This window comes from Equus quagga, chromosome 16 (genome assembly GCF_021613505.1).
Source record: "Equus quagga isolate Etosha38 chromosome 16, UCLA_HA_Equagga_1.0, whole genome shotgun sequence".
Lineage (NCBI taxonomy): Eukaryota > Metazoa > Chordata > Mammalia > Perissodactyla > Equidae > Equus > Equus quagga.
Genome location: NC_060282.1, coordinates 67,552,472 through 67,571,034, shown reverse-complemented (window position 1 = coordinate 67,571,034; position 18,563 = coordinate 67,552,472). Strand labels below are relative to the sequence as shown.

The 18,563-nt window shown below is 45.2% G+C and overlaps 1 protein-coding gene across 2 annotated transcripts in view; it reads left to right on the top strand.

Annotated features, from left to right (window-relative positions):
- The window catches only part of SLCO5A1 (solute carrier organic anion transporter family member 5A1), a 130,241-nt gene that overhangs the window by 696 nt on the left and 110,982 nt on the right, over positions 1-18,563 (top strand). For both annotated transcript variants that reach the window (XM_046642240.1, XM_046642239.1), the window contains exon 2: positions 1,094-2,495. In XM_046642240.1, coding sequence (XP_046498196.1) covers positions 1,580-2,495 — 916 coding nt within the window. In that variant the 5' untranslated portion in view covers positions 1,094-1,579. The remainder of the gene's footprint in view (positions 1-1,093; positions 2,496-18,563) is intronic.

The following is an 18,563-nucleotide window of genomic DNA, read 5'->3' as shown; positions in this document are numbered from 1 at the left end:
GTGCACATCCCCCGCGGCCAGAGGCAGCGAGCGGGAGTTCCCGAGATTAGGGGCCCGGGCTTACCCTGGGGACACACCTGTTTCCGGCTTTTGCCGAATTCCAGCTGGGTGTGGGGTCGCGCGAGGGGTTTCGAGACAGACACGCCGGGGTGTGTGTGTGTGTGTGTGTGTGTGTGTGTGTGTGTGCGCGCGCGCACGCGCGCACGCACCCCGGGCCCACGTTCGGGAGTGCGCTGGGTGTAAATAGAGCGCCTCCCTGCCCGCCGCCGGTGCCCAGCGGGCTCCGCGGGCTCCTGGGCGCTCGGCGACGGCGTGCCGGCATGTCTTTGTTTGTTGTGGCTTCCCCACCCCTCCGCAAAGGAAACTGATTTTCGGTTTCGCGTGACACTGCCCGCTGGGACTTAGTGTGGGCCGCAGCCTCAACTGCCCCCGGTATTCGTAATTGAATAGCTCTTTCGGGCTGGGGAGTTATTTTTAGCGTTGGGAATAAAGAGGCAAGCACGTTGACCTTTTTACGGCTGTCTTGGGCTTTGAATACGTGTCTTTCATGCAGCAGACGGATTCACATCCGATCGCGCACACGTGCCTGCGCACAAGTGTGTACACACATTTCTACACACATAGCTTTCTCCGTTCCTTTTTTCTTTTTTTACAATTGGGGCTGGGAATGCAGTGTCTTCGTAAAAAAAAAAAACTTTCCTTTGTTCTTTTGGGCATTTTCTATTTTGAGTCATGGAGTAGGAGTCCCAAAAGGTTGCAATTAGTTCCCTCGAATCAAAGACCCCGCTCCTGACTCAGGGCTGCCAGGTTGATAATTATTAACATATAAAAGCAGATGCTCTATTAAAGGCAAAAGGGGCGGGGCGGGGGCAGGTCCGCGACAGACAATGGGGGAAGGTCTCCGCCGACCGCCTGCTGCTTATTGTTCCCGCACTACAGGCTGCAGCCCGCAGCCGCCGCCTCCTCCGGGGCTTCCCTCCTCGCTCGTCCCTCGGTCCCACTTGGGACCGTCCAAGTCACCCAGCGCGGGGCGCCGGGACGCCAGCCCCAGCCGCAGACGCTCTTCGCTGACTGCTCTCTCTCTGCTTTGCAGGTTGGCAGCTTTGCGCCCCAGGGTGTCGCGAGCCGAGGGGGCGAGGACAGGGCGCCTCTGGCCCAGCCAGCCGGGCGGGATGCGGCGCGGACAGCAGCGCTAAGCGCCCCCACGCTGGGCACGGGGCGTACTCGCTCCGGGCGGCAGGCCGAGCGGCGGCGGCGGAGGGGATGCGCCCTGGACGCGCAGGGCTCTTGCCGCGAGCTACCGCCCCGAGGAGGACGCCGAGCAGGGCTCGTCGCAGGACCGCGCGGACCCCTGTCCCCCGGGGCACGCGGCTGCGGAGCCTCGGGGCCGCGTCTGAGGTCAGGATGCCCTGGGCGCCTCGCTGCTGGTGAGGATGCCCTGCTGCGCGGTTCTACCTCCCCAGCCCCGGTCCCTGGTGGGCAAGACTGCGTGGGCCCAACTTCGGCCCCTCGTGCCGGTGAATGAAAAGCGCCAGAGTGCTTGAGTGCGATCAGTGATCGAATCTGAATTCTAAGAGCCATGGACGAAGGCACGGGGCTGCAGCCCCAAGCGGGAGAGCAGCTGCAAGCACCGGCCACAGTAGGAGCTTTCCAAGAGAAGTGCGAACCAGAGACCTTCAGGTCCAAGAGTTTACCCGTCCTGAATAGCACCTCCTGCCGGCCAGATCTAAGTCCCGCGAGTGTAGACGCCAAGCCAGCCGTGGGCTGTACAGATTCTTTGTGCCATCAGGAGTTGAAGCAAGGCCCGAGTCGGTTGGCCCCCAGCCCCTCTGCCCCGTCCACTTCGGCAGAGATGGCAGGGCTCGTGGACTGTAACCACAGGGTGGAAGTCATCAAAACCGTGTCGGTGTCCTCCGCTTTGGCCACGCTCCAGGGGAGAAGGTGCCTCTACGTGGTCCTCACCGATTCCCGTTGCTTCCTGGTTTGCATGTGCTTTCTGACCTTCATCCAGGCGTTGATGGTCTCCGGGTACCTGAGCAGTGTCATTACCACCATCGAAAGGCGCTACAGCCTGAAGAGTTCCGAGTCGGGGCTGCTGGTCAGCTGCTTTGACATCGGGAGCCTGGTGGTGGTGGTGTTCGTCAGCTACTTTGGCGGCCGGGGTCGGCGGCCCCTGTGGCTGGCCGTGGGTGGCCTTTTCATCGCCGTCGGGGCTGCCCTCTTCGCTTTACCTCACTTCATCTCGCCTCCCTACCAGATCCAAGAGCTGAACGCCTCGGCCTCCAACGATGGCCTGTGCCAGAGCGGCAACTCCACGGCCGCGTTGGAGCCTGCTGCCTGCCTGACGGACTCGGGAGGAAACAACCACTGGGTCTACGTGGCTTTATTCATTTGCGCGCAGATTCTCATCGGAATGGGCTCCACACCTATTTATACCCTGGGACCAACCTACTTAGACGACAATGTCAAGAAAGAAAATGCATCCTTGTATCTAGGTAAGACTTTCAGCTTCTCTCAGATAAGCTTGGTCTGGAACCAAAAGGAAACACTTTTTTTCACATTTTCTGGAGAGATACACATGTATACATATATCCTGGAGATACTGTGTATATATATATGTATGCTATACGTATTTAGCATTATATATAACATATTACATATGTATTTTTTTAAGCATTAAGCTTCAGTTTGTTTTCTGTTTTTATGTTTTAGCCTTAGTCTGCTGTGTTTTTGGTTTGGGAGAGAATCACATAGTTGCTAGCTCTTTGAAATAATTTTCAGACTCACTTTACGTTTGTCTTTGCCCAAATAATACAAACTTTTACCTTTGGGTGGTGCTTCTCTCTCTTGCTGCCTACCTTTGGAAAAAGCTCTAATTTGTCCAGTTAATCTTCTAATAGCTGTCCGTCTAGAAAGGTTCAGAAAGGAAGCGAAGGATGGGTGAGTGGAGTGAAGTTTGGGTTATTTACTGCTTACATCTCCTGCGGCTTCACCTTCCTGTCCCCAACAGCAGGACTAATGGAGCACCGAGACTACAGAAAACAGGCGTTATTGCCCCCATACCTGTATTTCTTACATATCACCTGCATCACTATTGAAAAAAAAGCGAGTGATGTCAAATGACTAGATTATCTTTACGCAGAAGCAACATCACAAGTTGTAAAGTTTATCCAAAGCTATTTTTATTGCTGGTTGAAGATCATCAGTTACATGGACTTGGGAGCAGAATCCATTACTATTTTCTGAAAAGCAGTGGCTCTCAGATTTGGTGAGTTGACTTGCGTGAATCAGCTCCCAAGAACTGGGGGTGCTTGCGTTAAGTGCAGGGTACCCATGTGATGCCAGGCGGCCGTTGAAGGGGGTAGGCAAATGTAGTTCCTAGAAATCTGTGTGGTTGTCACCACCTCCCCGTACCAGCGGGCCCTTCAAAAAGGAACTTCCAAGGGATGGATTTGAACTCCTGAAAAGGATGAATAGCAGTCATGCTGGATGCGATCTTTGTGTTTCTATGTTCCTTTACTGGAGTCCAAGTAAAAGATAAAGAATTTTACTTTATAAAAAAATTAAAATGGCAAATAAGCAAATACTAGCTACATTTAACAATTTATTAGCCAGGTGCTGATAGGACCCCTTTTTTTTTTTCTGCTTTATCTTCCCAAACCCCCCATGGTGCATAGTCGTATATCTTAGTTGCAGGTCCTTCTAGTGTGGGATGTGGGATGCCACCTCAACGTGGCCTGACGAGCTGTGCCATGTCCGCGCCCAGGATCCGAACCCTGGGCCGTCACAGCGGAGGGCAGGAACTTAACCACTGAGCCACAGAGCCAGCCCCTGGTAGGATCCTTGATGTAGAAATATTAAGGTTACAAAGTCAGAGAAAATGATACCCAATTAAGAGGTCTGTCCTTTTTCCTCAGTATGCCTACTGTCCCCAGAATCTGTCATACAGGGCGTCTGAGGCATTTATAGTCCCCAGTAACTGGCCCAGATGCATTAGGACAAAGTTTGATAACTTATTTTTATTATTAAATACCAGAGAAAGAAATTTCCATTCAGGACAGAGAAGAGTATCTTGCTTGTTACTTTGCCTCCATGTTTTCTGACATTTATTAAGACAAATTTTCAAACAAACGGAGAAGTTGAAACAATAGTCCAATGATCATCGGTATATCCACTGCTTAGACTCAATAGTTGTTCATTTTGTCACTTGTTTTATCAACCTCTGTGCATGTGGATGGATGGATGGATGGAAATACATTTTTGGGGTGGGAGGCTGAGCCCTTTGAAAATAATTGCAGGGACCACTAAACTTCATTCCGCATGTATCTTGTAGAAATAAGGACCTATTTTTTTACATAACTTCAGGAGCTTTAACATACTAAGAAAGTTAATAATTATTCCCTAGTATCATCAAATATCCAGTCCATTTTCAAATTTTCTCAGTTGTCCCCTCACAGTCTTTTATAACTATATATTTTTCAAACCAGGAGCCAGTCCAGATTCACTCATGCATTGCGTTTGGCTGTTAGCCTTTTTAGTATATTTATAACCTAGAATTGTGCCTTAATTTTTTTCTTTTTCCATCACATAGACCTTTTGAAGGGACAAGTCTAGTGAATTTGTAGATGCTCCACATTCCAGATTTATCAGATTATTTCCTCGTGGTGTCACCTACCTTGTTCCTCCATTCCCCGTATTTCTTGTATACTGGAAATTCAGTCTAAAGATTTGATTAGATTCAGGTGAAACATTTTTGGCCAGACTACTTCATAGCTGGTGCCATATGTTTTATATTACATGCATGTGGCCATTCATTAATGATGTTAAGTTTAATAGCTTGGTTGAGTGAGTGATTGCCAGGTGTTTCCACTGTAAACGTACAGTCCTCCCTTTGAAAATAGTAAGAAATCTTTAGAGTGATACCTTGGTTCGTAAATATCTCAGTTGTTTTCTATGTTCCTTCCCATCTTTGCCTCCATTTACTTTGAAAACTTGGCTCTCTCTTCCATCCCACTTCTGGGTACCATCGGCACAAATTTGCCTCATCAGAAATACAGGGAGAGCCCTCCGCAAAGGGAATGTCCACTAGTAAGAGCCCTGAGATTTAACTTTTTCTGCTAGTGGTTGCCCACCAAGAAGGAAAACAGCAGGTGTATAGTAAGTGCATATTCTGTGCTAGGCACTGTGCTACTTTCGGGAAGACCAAAAATGAAACTTAGTCTCAGTACTGAGGAGCTTTTGGTGTAGTGATGAAATATTACCAATTCAGGGTAGGGGTGCCAAATGACACCTGCAAGGGAAGAAAAGTTATACAAGTGGTATTTGCTTTATCTCCCTTCTCCTCTTCTTCTTTTAGATATTGACTAATAACTTTTTTTTGGAAAAAATTTTGATGAATGCCTCAGGACACATTCTTTGCGAAACTCATGAGAATTCTGCTTCACTTCATGTTAAATGGGTCTTGTAAAGGCTACAGTGGCTTGAGTACCAGGAATCTTACATGTATTATTTTACTTAATGTTCTCCATGACCTTATGAGATGGGAATTGTTTTCCCTGTTTCGTGGATGAGGAAACTGAGTCTCAGAGAGTTTAAGTGACTTGCTTAAGGGCTTCAACCCCACACCTGTCTGACCACAGAGCCCTTGAGCTTCCCTCCGCACTGCATGTTCTTTGGCACCAGGCTCTGAGAGCAAACCAAAACCAAAGGATTTGCCACATTCAGCAGAATTCTGAGAATGACGCAGAAGCGTGCAGAAGTGGCCTCAAGTCATCAAAACAGGATCAAAACAAGATCATTCTCTAAACCTTTTACAGAAGGTTTTATAGGTTACCTTTGTACAAATTCAAATCAGAGAGACGACTATATTCTTAGAACATAATCGGTGTTAACCTATTACAATATGAGATTTTTCCTTAATAAATAACTGGTTAAATATCATTGTTATTTTTCACAGAACTGCGCCTCTATATTACCTTTTTCACTATCCATCCGTTTCTTAACCTCTTTGTTGGTCTTTCTAACTTCTCATTACAACCACAGGAGAAAAGAAAGCAAGTAGTAGTTTAGTAATTGCAGGCAGGAACAAATATCTTAATTAATGTTAAAACCATTGAAATGGCATGTAAATTATATCTTAATCTTTTGAAAGTTCTACGTTAACACTCTGGCAGTTTTACCTATAGAAGAGATGTGGCCATAGATGAGATACAGCAGCCTTTATACCCACTAAATGCCCCACCTCCTTCTGCAAGGAGAGAGGTTTAGTGTGGACCTGGAGCATAGAGAAAGCTTTGTCGGTGTTAACAAGTAAGATCATGACTTGTAACTGTATCTCAAGGAGAGAGAGAAAATGTGACCGTTTAGGGGCAAGAAATTCATGACCCAACAGGAAAATGAGAAAGAACGGCTAACCAGTTGGGAAAAGGAAAAAGAGGATGCATTTCTAGATTGGAAAGCCACAGCTCTGATTGAGTGATGTTCAGGATGAGGAATGATTGGCATGGTGGACCACTGGCCAAGCAGAGTGGTGGCGGCCTTTCCACGTCCCTGGTGTGTCAGCCCTGCCTTCGCACCCTAGAGAAGGTCAGGATCGGCATAGCGCCTTAGAGAGAGCACCGGAGGAGGACGTGGCGGTCTGTAGCTAGTCTGGCTCTCCCAGGACTGGTCCTGAGACTTCAGACACAACCCTTGACTCTCCTAGCCTCTGTTTCTACATGGGATCATTACATCTGTTTCCTTCACTGTCATATTTTGTGGACCAAATGGAATTGTGTGTGTGCAAACGTTCTGCCAACTGTAAGAGGCAGCACTTTGCTCTGTTAAAGCAGAATTCAAACTCATCCTAGAGGGTGGGCAGAGCAGGGAGTGAGACATATTTTACACTTTCTGAGCATGAAAACCACTAAATGTATCTTTTTATAATTGGAAAAAAGGAAGGAAATATTGCATAGGATATTGAGACATTGTATAGGAAATCACTCTTGAGAAACATCGGACAGGAAAATCTTGGTCCATGTTTCAGCAATGTTGGATTCTGATTCATTGAATTTTCTGAGAACTCAAGGTATTATGACTAGAACTTTCTGCATGTCAACCTTTGATGATTGTCTTTCTTTAATGTATGAGCATTTATATACTGTATATTTGCACATAGTGTAACGTAACAAAAGCTCTTTTGAAGTTTGAGGGCCTGTGGTGTCCTAGTTTCACCATTCTGGGTCTTCATTTACCCACATAGACTGTGGCCGTGAACAAGACTGTTGGTGAACAAGAACGGGTCCCAGGACATACTCAGAAATAACTGTTGTTGTTTTAAAATAAATTTCTAGTGGCTTTTTTTTTGACATTTACTCAGTCTTTTAAAAGTAGAGTGAGCTTAAAATTAGTTGAGTTCTATTTCATCAGGATTTTATAGTAATGTAAAATTATATATACACATATATGATTATATGTATATTTTTGGGTATGTGCTCTTTCTGAGAATGAAAACCCTTAAGCATATCTTTTTTATAATGGGAAAAAAGAAAAGAAGTCACTTCTTAGAAATGAATAAAAAATCTTGATTGGTTTTTAGCAATGTTATATAGAGCTATCTATATCTGTAAGATCTTATTTGTAGTAATAAAGACAATGAAAGATGCGTATGTGTATCTTTCGGGTCAGTGTTCTCTAGAATCCTATAACCATGTGTATCCGTGGCTTTGACAAGTGAGGGGTCTCCTTATCATCGAGCTACAGGCCGCCTGGGGTAGGTGGTCCAGGGCTGGTACAGCCTTCAGTGGTGCCGGGTTCCTCTCTCTTCCTGTCCGGCTCTTCCTAGCAATGGCTGCTGCTCCTCAGGCATTGCACGTTCCTCAGAGCAGGAGCACGTGGAGGAGGCAGTGGCCACCTACTCTTGAAGACGTCCCATTGGCCAGAATGGAGTCTGCTGGCCTCCTCTAATTAACCTAATTTTGGGAAGGCAAGTTTTGGATTTGCCAGTTTGTATGGGAGAGGAAGGCAAGTAAGATGAGGGTGGAGTGAGTACTGAGTGGCCTCTGGTCGTATCGGCCACACTGGTCATGTTTTCTCTTTTGCCTCAGTAGCCAGAACATTCAGGCATTTTTTTGGATCAGTTTTAATAACCTATCCTAAGGGGCTTGCAGCATTAGTTTTCCTGATCTTTTTGTTGGGACTTTGAAAGGGCCCAATAAATAGCACCCTTTCCTTTCATTTGAGTTCTGAGTTAATTGAGAAATACGTCAAAGGAGGAAACACATGGGGGCCAAAATATCACTTTTTTTTTTTTTTTTGCTGGGGAAGATTTGCCCTGAGCTGACATCTGTTGCCAGTCTTCCTCTTTGTATTGTTTCTTTCCTCCCCCAAGCCCCAGGACATAGTTGTATATTCTAGTTGTAAGTCCCACTTTTTAAAACTGATCGAAGTGAGGTTGAAGAAGGTAGCTCACATCTTTGTGCAAATGGACTTGCTAATAATCTCAGCATTAAATAGATGTAGCCATCCAGCCACAGGCAATGCTGGACCTCAACAGTAGGGCAGGCCTGGGTCTCGCCATGTGGGCCAGGGCCAGCTGGGGGGTGCATAGGTAAGACTGAGGCGTAGAAGGAGCGGGGCAGAATTTTCACTCCCTGTGTGCATACTCACACCCAAGAGGCAAAAAGGAGGCGTTGAGCATCCCAGTTTATTTTCAAATTCATCAATCACATTGATCCCCTTCTCCTTTCCTAGGGAGGAACAGCGATAGGAGCCTGGGAGGAGCCAAGAGACGAAAGAGCATGGGAACACACATTCCCCCCTAAGACTTTTAACTTTTTTTTTATTCCACTTTAATTTCGCTCGTCTTGCTTACAATGTGTTCATCTTTGTAAGCCACATAAAATCCTTTTGGGAAGTAGGCTCTGCACAAATCATGAATAAATAAAAAAAATCTCCACTGCAAACTAATACGAGAGAGAACGGCGATAGAGGGATTTGAGGAAATGATCCAGGACACATGCAGAGATACCTGGAATGGATGCAGTGCAGAGAGCAAGAGCAACTCGGCATCTGTGGCCTGTGGCAGCCCCTTGTTAGGATGTTAGTGACTTCCCCATATACCTGGGACAGTTCATCTGTGTCAGAACAGGTACGTCTTTTGTAGCCTTAGCAATTACTGAATTTATGTCAGCTGCCTGGTGGTCCCTTTGGCCTCAAAGACCAACGAGTCAGTCGAAGATGCTGAGAAACAAACAAACCAGCTTCTAACTGAAGAGCAGAAGGGTTTACTGCCTCACTGTGGAAAGGACAGTTGGGTGCACGTTGATTTATTCAGACCCCCTGCAAATAACAGAGAATGATCTTTTCAGTAGTATTTATGGTTCAGTTTTCAAGCATGATTTTATCGATGTTTTCCCTCCCATTGCTAAGAATTCTGTTATCTCTGTGCTCTGAAACAGTCCTTCTTAAACTAAGGTGAGTGTGAATCACCGGGGTATCTTTTCAAAATGCAGATTCTGCTTCTGTAAGTATGAGCTTGGGCCTGAGAGTCTGTCTTTCTGCTATGCTCCCAGGTGAGGCCAGTGCTGCTGGTCCGAGGACCACGTGGAGAGCAGGAAGGTCTATAGACCACAGATCTTTGGCTCTTTGGCTCTTTCACACGTCTCCCTCTGTGGGGCCAGGGCTGGAGCCACTGTTGGCAAAACCAGCTGCTGACTGAAGTTGTAGTTCATGAGGAACCCCCCCACTATCTCTTATTGCACTTGTGAAAGCAAGATGTCTGCTTTGGGTGTTGCATAAGCTGTGGCTACTTTTTTGAATCCCACAGTTGCGTGACACGATGGCTGCTGAGCTCAGTGAGAGAAGGTGGCCTCAGACACACGGTGTTCTTTTTGATATTAAACAAAGGAAGCGCTCCTTCCTTTATTCCTCTCTCCGACCTGAAGGCGCTGTGCTGACGAGTTTCTCTCTGTCGGTGGAACTCGGCGTGTCAGAGGCAAGTCTGTGAGCTGTGCAGCCCCATGAACTCACCCTCTAAGGCTCGCTGCTGGGAGAAAAGCAAAGAAACCCAAGCACTTGACTCTGCTTTTCTTTCCCATCGATCTAGAAATTTTTCAGTGAATTGGGAGTTTGGTGACAGACAAATGTAAGATCTGGGTATGTTGGAAATGGTTTTAGAGAATGAGGATCAGAAGTTGATGCTTTGCAAAGGGTGATCAGACAGAAAAGGGGGTGAGCTGGACTGGGTGGCTGAGCCTCTCTCCAAGCAGTGACAGTCAAGCCAAGATGTGTCCTAGAGATCATTTCATTCAGCCCTGTTTGTAAAATGATCATTTGCCAGGTGAGGAGACCCAGACTCCAAGAGATCAAAGGCTTTGTGTCATGGAAAACAGTATGGGAGTTCCTCAAAAAATGAAAATTAGAATTATCATATGATCTAGCAATCCTACTTATGGGTATTTATCCAAAGAATTGAAAGCAGGATCTTAAAGAGATACTTGCGCACCCATGTTCCTAGCAGCATTATTCACAATAGCTGAAAAGTGGAAGCAACCTTAGTGCCCATTGATGGATGAATGGATGAACAAAATGTGCTATCTACGTATATGTAATAGGATATTATTCAGCCTTAAAAAGAAAGGAAATTCTGACACTTTCGTCTACGACATGGATGAACCTTGAAGACACTGTGTGAAAACAGTCACAAAAAGACGAATCCTGTATGGCTGCCCTTACATGAGGTATCTAAAATAGTAAAATTCATAGAAACAGAGAGGTTTTTTTCTTCAGGTGTGTGGGGATTTCAAGGCATTCTTTTTGGGCATAATTTTAAAAAGAAGGGATAGGGATTTTGGTAAAGAAAAATGGAGTCCAAGTGCGTTTTAGAGTAGGCATTTTAGGAACGAAGGCTTCAGAGAGAAATAAAGGCGAAGAACGATTCCTGGGCACTTGGATTATTCTATTGCGTCTTTTTGGAGAAAGAGACTGGAACGTTGGAAAGTGGACACTGTGGGTCCACGTCGATGGGTTCTGCTGTGTCGGCTGCTCCTGCAGGAGCTCGTGCTTTTCGCCTTGTGTTTCCATCTCCCGGTTCTAGAGAAAGAGATGAGGATCCCACAGCTGCCTGTTCTGGAGGAGTGATGAGGATCCTTCTCCTCCAGCAGTCAGGTGTGCCTGTTCGGAACCTCCGTCCCCTGTGGAAAACTGCATAGGTTACAGGTCATTCTGGGACGGTGGTTCCCAACCAGGGGTGACGCCCCGCTACCTACCAGCAGACACAGTTGATAATGTCTACAGTCACTTTTGATCGTCACAACTTGGAGGGGGCCTACCGGAATTCAATAATTTGGCTAGTGTTGCTGCTGAACATCCTACACTGCACAGGACGGACCACACAGCAAGGAATTATCCTACAAAGAATTGTCAACAGTGATGCTCTAAACTTTTTTCATGTTAAGCTTTCAAGTTACTGTGTATGTTGGAACTGAAAGTAGAAATCTCTAGGTCATTGAATCGGAAAGCGTTGACCATATGGATGGAGGAGACCCAGGAAAAAGTGTCTTTGTAAATACGAAGGCCTTCTAGCAAGCCAGGGGTGGGAGATAGAAATTAACTGTGCATTACTCAGTGCTATCTCCTTGCTCGGTACATAGTATATATAGTGTCTATACTGTATGTGTTATTAGTAGATTATAGGAGATACTATAGTGTGCTATAGTAGACTATTTTTAGTGGGTGTAAAAATATGAAGGATTTCATGGTTTTTATTGTGATTTCAGTTCCCATCAGCTTTGTTTTAGTGGTGGTGGCTTTAGTAAAAGAAAACATCAAGACGAAGAATTCTGGAAAACTATAAAGTGATTACTTGGCATTCTAAAGCAGAGCTCACCAACCAAATAATTAGACCTCAAGAGGAAATGTAGGATAGATTTAATGAGGGATTATAAGACCTAGAATTTCTCTTAAAAAGAAATGGGGGCTTAATTAACTAAAAAAATAAAACCAAAAAAACCCTTCCAGTATTTTTTCATATGTGGGGTCTGACAAGGGTTTTTTTTTTTTTTTTGAGGAAGATCAGCCCTGAGCTAACTACTGCCAATCTTTCTCTTTTTGCTGAGGAAGACTGGCCCTGAGCTAACATCCGTGCCCATCTTCCTCTACTTTATATGTGGGATGCCTACCACAGCATGTTGTGCCAAGTAGTGCCATGTCCGCCTCCGGGATCTGAACCTGGGAACCCTGGGTCGCCAAAGCAGAATATGCGCACTTAACCACTGTGCCACCGGGCCAACCCCTGACGAGGGCTATTTTTAATAGCAAAAATTTTTGAGTGTTTAATATATCAGGTGTTGTGCTAAATGCTTTATAATCTTATTTTATCCTCAGAACAACTCTGTGTAGTAGCTACTTTTTTTCTTTTTTATTGTAAAAAACACATAACATTAAATTTATCATCGACCATTTTCAAGTGTAGAGTTTAGTAGTGTTAAGTGTATTCACATTATTGTGCAGCAGATCCCTAGAACGTTTTCATCTTACACCACTGAGACCCTATACCCATTAACACTAATTCTTCCTCTCCTCAGCCCTTGGCAACCACCTTTCTACTTTCCGTTTCTATGGTTTTGATTACTTTAGATACTTCATAAGAGTGGAATCATATAGGGTTTGTTCTTTTATGACTGGCTTATTTCATTACCATAATGTCCTTGAGGTTTATCCATGTTGTAGCATGTGACAGGATTTCCACATTTTTTAGGGCTGCATAATATTCCGTTGTATGTATATACCACATTTTCTTTATCTGTTCATCTGTTGATGGACAGTTGAGTTGCTTCCACTTCTTGGCTATGGTGAATAATGCTGCTATGAACATGGGTGTGCAAATATCTCTTTGAGAATTGTTGGATATTCTGGTAACTCTATTTTTCATTTTTTGAGGAGCCTCCAGACTGTTTTCCATGATGGCTGTCTCATTTTACATTCCCACCAACAGTGCGTGAAGGTTTCAACTTCTCTGCATCCTCACCAACACTTGTATTTTCTGTTCTTTTGATAGTGGCCGTACTGATGGATGTGAGTTAATATCTCCTTGTTTTGATTTGTATTTCTCTAATGATTAGTGATGTTGGACATCTTTTCATATTGCTTTCATCTTTTGCTTATTGGCAAGTTATATATCTTCTTTGGAGAAATGTCTATTTAAGTACTTTGCAATTTTTTTTTTTTTTCCTGAGGAAGATTTGTCTTGAGTTAACATCTGTGGCAATCTTCCTCTGTGTTGCATGTGGGTTGCCGCCACTGATGAGTGGTGTAGTTCTGTGCACAGGAACTGAACCCCAGCTGCCAAAGTGGAGCGCACCAAACGTAACCACTAGGCCACCGGGGCTGGCCCCCTTTGCTATTTTTAATAGGATTATTTTGCTGTTGTTGAGTTTTAGAAGTTTCTTATAGATTCTGAATATTAACCCTTATCAGTTATATGATTTGCAATTATTTTCTCCCATTCTCTTGGTTGCCTTTCACTCTGTTGATTGTCTCCTTTGATGCACAGTTTTTAAGTTTGGCATAGTCTCATTTGTCTATTTTTGATTTTGTTGCCTGTGCTTTTGGTGTCATATTCCAAGACATCATTGCCAAATCCCGTGTCCTGAGGCTTTTCCCCTACTTTTTCTTCTAGGAGTTTAGTAGTTTTAGGTCTTACATTTAGGTCTTTAATCCAATTTGGGTGAATTTTTGTATATGGCGTAGGGAAAGGGTCCAACCTCATTCTTTTGCATGTGGCTATCCAGTTTCCCAGCACTATTTGTTGACGAGGCTGTCCTTTCCCCATTGTGTAGTCTTGGCTCCCTTGTCAAAAATTGGCAGCTACTTTTAGTTTTCACATTTTATAGATGAGGAGACTGAGGTTCAATAACGTGCTCAAGGTCATCTGAAAAGTGGCAAAACCAGCACTCAAGGTCATCGTCCGAAGCCCGAGTTCTCTCACTGTGGGTGTGATGGAGACAGCAGGGGAGGGAAAAGTTTATAAACTTCTGGCATGACTTCGGCTGACGTTCTTAATTTCGTTGTCTATAAAGGAGACGAGGGGTTAAGGGTCGTGGTTTCCTGGATGCCTGTCGCCTTTAAAGTTCTCCATTTCTGTGCCTTGTTCAGCCTGGCTTCATCGGGTCTTGTTCTGGAACATGGGACTCGGGTCTGCAGAAGGGTCGTAGCCCATTCTGCCTTTCCTCCAGCCATCAGAAGCTAGTCTCTTGAGCGTTTCCTCCACCCCCTGGCGGCTTGAGTGATGTCACTGTGTGACAGCTGTCCCTGAGGAATCAGGCATTCCTTTTGCTCTTTTTTCAGGCAGCTGTGCGTTACCTGATGGGAAATTCAGCCTCTACTTCCCCTCCTGGGAGTTATGATCGCTTGTGAAACTGTCACCCCGCAAAAATGCTAATCCCTGTTACCTAATATAACCTTGAGAGGCAGGTGCAGCTTACTCTTGCTTAAAAGTAAAGCGGATATTCATGTAATTAATCTTTTCAGCAGGATGAAATTGCATAATTTGCAAGTGTCTGGAAATTGAGTTGTACACTTCCTGACTTTCTAGCATGTCGGAATTCTCAGCTATAATACTTTAATAATAGTAATAGTGGGTTTTGGTTTTGTGAGGTGTTTTCCTATTTTTTTTGGCTCTGAATTCTAATGAAGGACATAGAAGATTTAAGATTCCTTTTTTTTTTAAAAAGTAAGGAGAGGGAGAAATTTAAGTGAACCAGACTGTGTGTAGTGAATTCTAGACCTTAGACTTTCTGGCTGTAAATCTACTTCTGATCAATGTATAAAGATGAGCCAACGATCCCTCATTTGCAAAGTGTCTTTACATTTTTGGGTGAAAGATATTTGCCAGTATTTTGTCTAGAAATATGCTTATGTCCCTGCTGTGTAATTTCAGCTGTAAGGGGAACTTTTCCTCATGTGAACTGCATTTGAATAACTTTCCTTTAGGTGGAGGGCGGCAGCAACTTTTAACAAGATGCCGAAAATCTTCCTGAGATAAATCGAAAAGATTTCCTATGAGAAAGACTTAAAAAACATGTAAAATCTTAGAATAATGATTCTGAACTTTGGTTTTGCTGGTATTTACAGTGTCTCTAGTTGTTTCACGGTTGTGAAACTCTCAAAAGACGTTAGTTTTCATGTCTTTTATTAGGACTGGTGGAGGACAACATGGAAGAAAGGAAGAGCGATGGGGAGCGCTCCTCCCAAGCACTAGATTTAGCTTTTCTGTGTGTACAACCTTCTCCTCTGTGGACCCGTTCTTTCCTTTTGAGTTCTAGAGCCGCTGTTGTCAAGGAGAGGCCTGGGGGACCCTCACATGGATTCTCATGGAACACTTGTTTGTTCACTTACGTCATGTCTCCTACCACTTTGGGAATGACTAATTTAGGTCTTGAACCTTCCAGGTCATCCAGTCTTGCAGAAACGGTAAACCATAGGTAGATGGCTAATTTGTAGTTTGTCGCAAACTCAACTGTAATCACTGGCACAACTTTGACCAGATCATGTAACCTTTCAGGACCTCAGTTTCCTTTTCTGTAAAGTAATCTAGTTTGATCACAACAGAAGACTTCTAATCTAATTTATGGTGATTTTCCAAAAGCTTGACTATGGATTGGGGCAGTGAGAGAGAGCAGTCGCTATTTATTATATATGGTATTTCTAAACTGTAAGTGGCTCTTGATCCCCAAGGAACTTACAATCTAATTTGACGATTTAGCATCATGTATTCTGGGCGATTTGAGATGATTTGTGAGCAGCGTGACCTCTAGCAAGTCACTCGACATCCCAGGGTTTCAGTTTTTGAATTTGTAAATTGATGGAATTGAATTAGAGAGTTTCAAAGGGTCTTCCCAGGACCAGACTCTCTGATTTCTTCTGGACCTACAGTTGCATGGATCCAAAGGCAGCATATGCAAGGCAGTTGAATCTTGTGGTCAAGAATGTGTCCATTGGAACCGGGCTGCCTGGGTTCGAATCCCAGCTCTGCCAGGGCCAGCGGTGTAAACTGGAGCAGGTCCTGTGCCCTCTCTCTGCCCGATCCCATCTCTGTTAACACTGGGGTCATTGTGGGCTGGTTGTGAGTTAACGCACGTGATGCACATAAAACAAGACCTGGCCTGGCACATGGTTCAACACTCAAAAGAGTGGGCTGTAGTTATTTTTAAAAAATTAATCCCGTCCAGGAGGAGAGTGGTATTAGCTTTCGTAGCTGGCGGGCTACAGTTCCTCCTGTGGCTTTTCCAAACAGGTCGCATGCTTCACAAGCCATGTTCAATGTGCCCGAGTTGACGGCCCCTGCCCAGGTCACTGTGTGTTAGGCTGGCCCTGAGTCGGGTGGAATGAGGCAAGTGGGTTCCATCACATCACAGGTGCTCTCACCTGGGCAGCGCCTCTTCTGGAGACAGTCTCCCCCGACCCCCAGTGATGCGTGGACTCTGTGCTTCCTCGTGCCTGGAGTGTCTGTTATCTCCCCTACGAACTAAAGAGTGATCGTGGGGAGAAAGAAGACAAAGCTTTCGGGTTATAAATAGCTGCCGGACGAGCTGCCCTTGCTGTGGGCTTCTGATAATTATGATGGGAGCTGTTGGCTGTAATCAAGTGTAATTGCTAAGAGCGTAGCGAGGTAGCCCTCTGCACATAGACTCATGGGCTTTTTCTGTCCTATTTTTGCCTGAAAAATCGCCGATCAGTTCTCCAGCCAGCAAGTTCTTGTTGTGTCTGAGGATAACTCCAGAGCCTTTTGTGTTTCCTTGAGTGGGCCTGTGACTTTTGTGGGTCCTCTTACTGATATCTTGGCTCATGTAATTTGTTATGGATGGGGAGGTGGGGTGGATTATGTGGAGGAGCAGAGAACCAATGCGCCAGAAATACAGACATGGGCCTTCTTGCTCAACTTCACAGAGGACGCAGTCTGTGTTTGCGTGTGTGTGTGTGTGTGTGTGTGTGTGTGTGTGTGTGTGTGTGGGTATTAGAGTTAGGGGTGTAGGAGAAAAAAATGAAATGAGTGGAGGAAATGGCTACATTTTCAGGAGTTGCTTCATACCGTCTTCCAGAAATAGGACATTACCTTGCTACTTCTGGAGTAGGAATTTTTGCATTTCTTCTAATTCTTATTTTTCCAGGGCCAAATGATGGTTTAGAGGTTATTCTCAAAGCCTCTTGCTTTTCCTTCTTCTCTCACTGCCCTGAGTTTATTGCTATTGGTGCTCCGTTCGGTTTGCACGGGCAAAGAAAGGAAGTAGAGGCTAAAATTAATTGACTTTCCTATATTTAGTTACTCTTAAAAAAGATTTTGCTTAGGGGCTGGCCCCGTGGCCGAGTGGTTAAGTTCGCGCGCTCCGCTGCAGGCGGCCCAGTGTTTCGTCGGTTCGAATCCTGGGCGCGGACATGGCACTGCTTGTCAGACCACGCTGAGGCAGCGTCCCACATGCCACAACTAGAGGAACCCACAACGAAGAATACACAACTATGTACCGGGGGGCTACACAACTATGTACCGGGGGGCTACACAACTATGTACCGGGGGGCTTTGGGGAGAAAAAGGAAAAAATAAAATCTTTAAAAAAAAAAAAAAAAAAAGATTTTGCTTAAAAAATTGAAAGTCATGTAGGAAATAAAGTTGGGATGCATATCAGTGAGCCGTGTGATCCATGCCATGGTGTCTCAAAGAATGGTCGAATCATCCGTGTTTGTTTGTGCTTGGCTTTCTTCGGTCTTTCCCGTGGGAACTGGCACAGCGTCCCGCCAGCTCCCTTCCTATCCACTTTTAAGGCTTTGGGCTCCCTGGAATAACACCTGTCAGGTGTCTCAGAAAGTCTCTGTAGGCTCCACTTCCTACTCTAAATTCAACCAGCTGGCTTTGCGCTGTGATGCTCATGGCCTGCTCCCTGCTCCCTGCTCGCTCCCTGTGGCGTCTAGTGGACTGTTTCCTTGGATCTTAATTATGACTTTTCCAGGATGCTGAGCTTTACTCTCTGTTGGCTCTTTCCTGTGACTAGGCCAGTTCCACTGTATGTAGAGCGCTTGCTCAAGCTCTCACAACCTTCCCTTGGGTCTGGGGTGTGGAACTCTCTTGTCTCGGCGTGGCATTCTGACATTTAAGCCACATGCAGATGCTTCGCTGTATACAGCTCTACTTTTCGGGAGGGGTTATCTTGAGTCTGTAGCTGGTGAACTCACCCGGTTAGGCATGGCCCGGTGTTAAAGAGGCCTGTGATCTCGAGGAACGTGTGAGTCAGCCACCATTGCTCTGTCCCATAATTCACTGCTCTCACTGTGTCCTTCAACTTGCAAATGAGGTTACTCACAGGCTTCCAGGAGGCTGGGAAGAGGAGCAATGCTCATCCATCCTCATTGCAAAGAACAAACACAAAACTCACCCCTCCCGCCCCCAAACCCACCTCTGGTCAGGAACTGTATTCCAATGCAGTATGGAAAATGTGTCATAATAATTAGAATTAACTTGGCATAATAACAATGATATGGTAATTTTAATCATCATCTTGTAAGTTGCCCTGGGAAGGCACGGTGTTTAAATG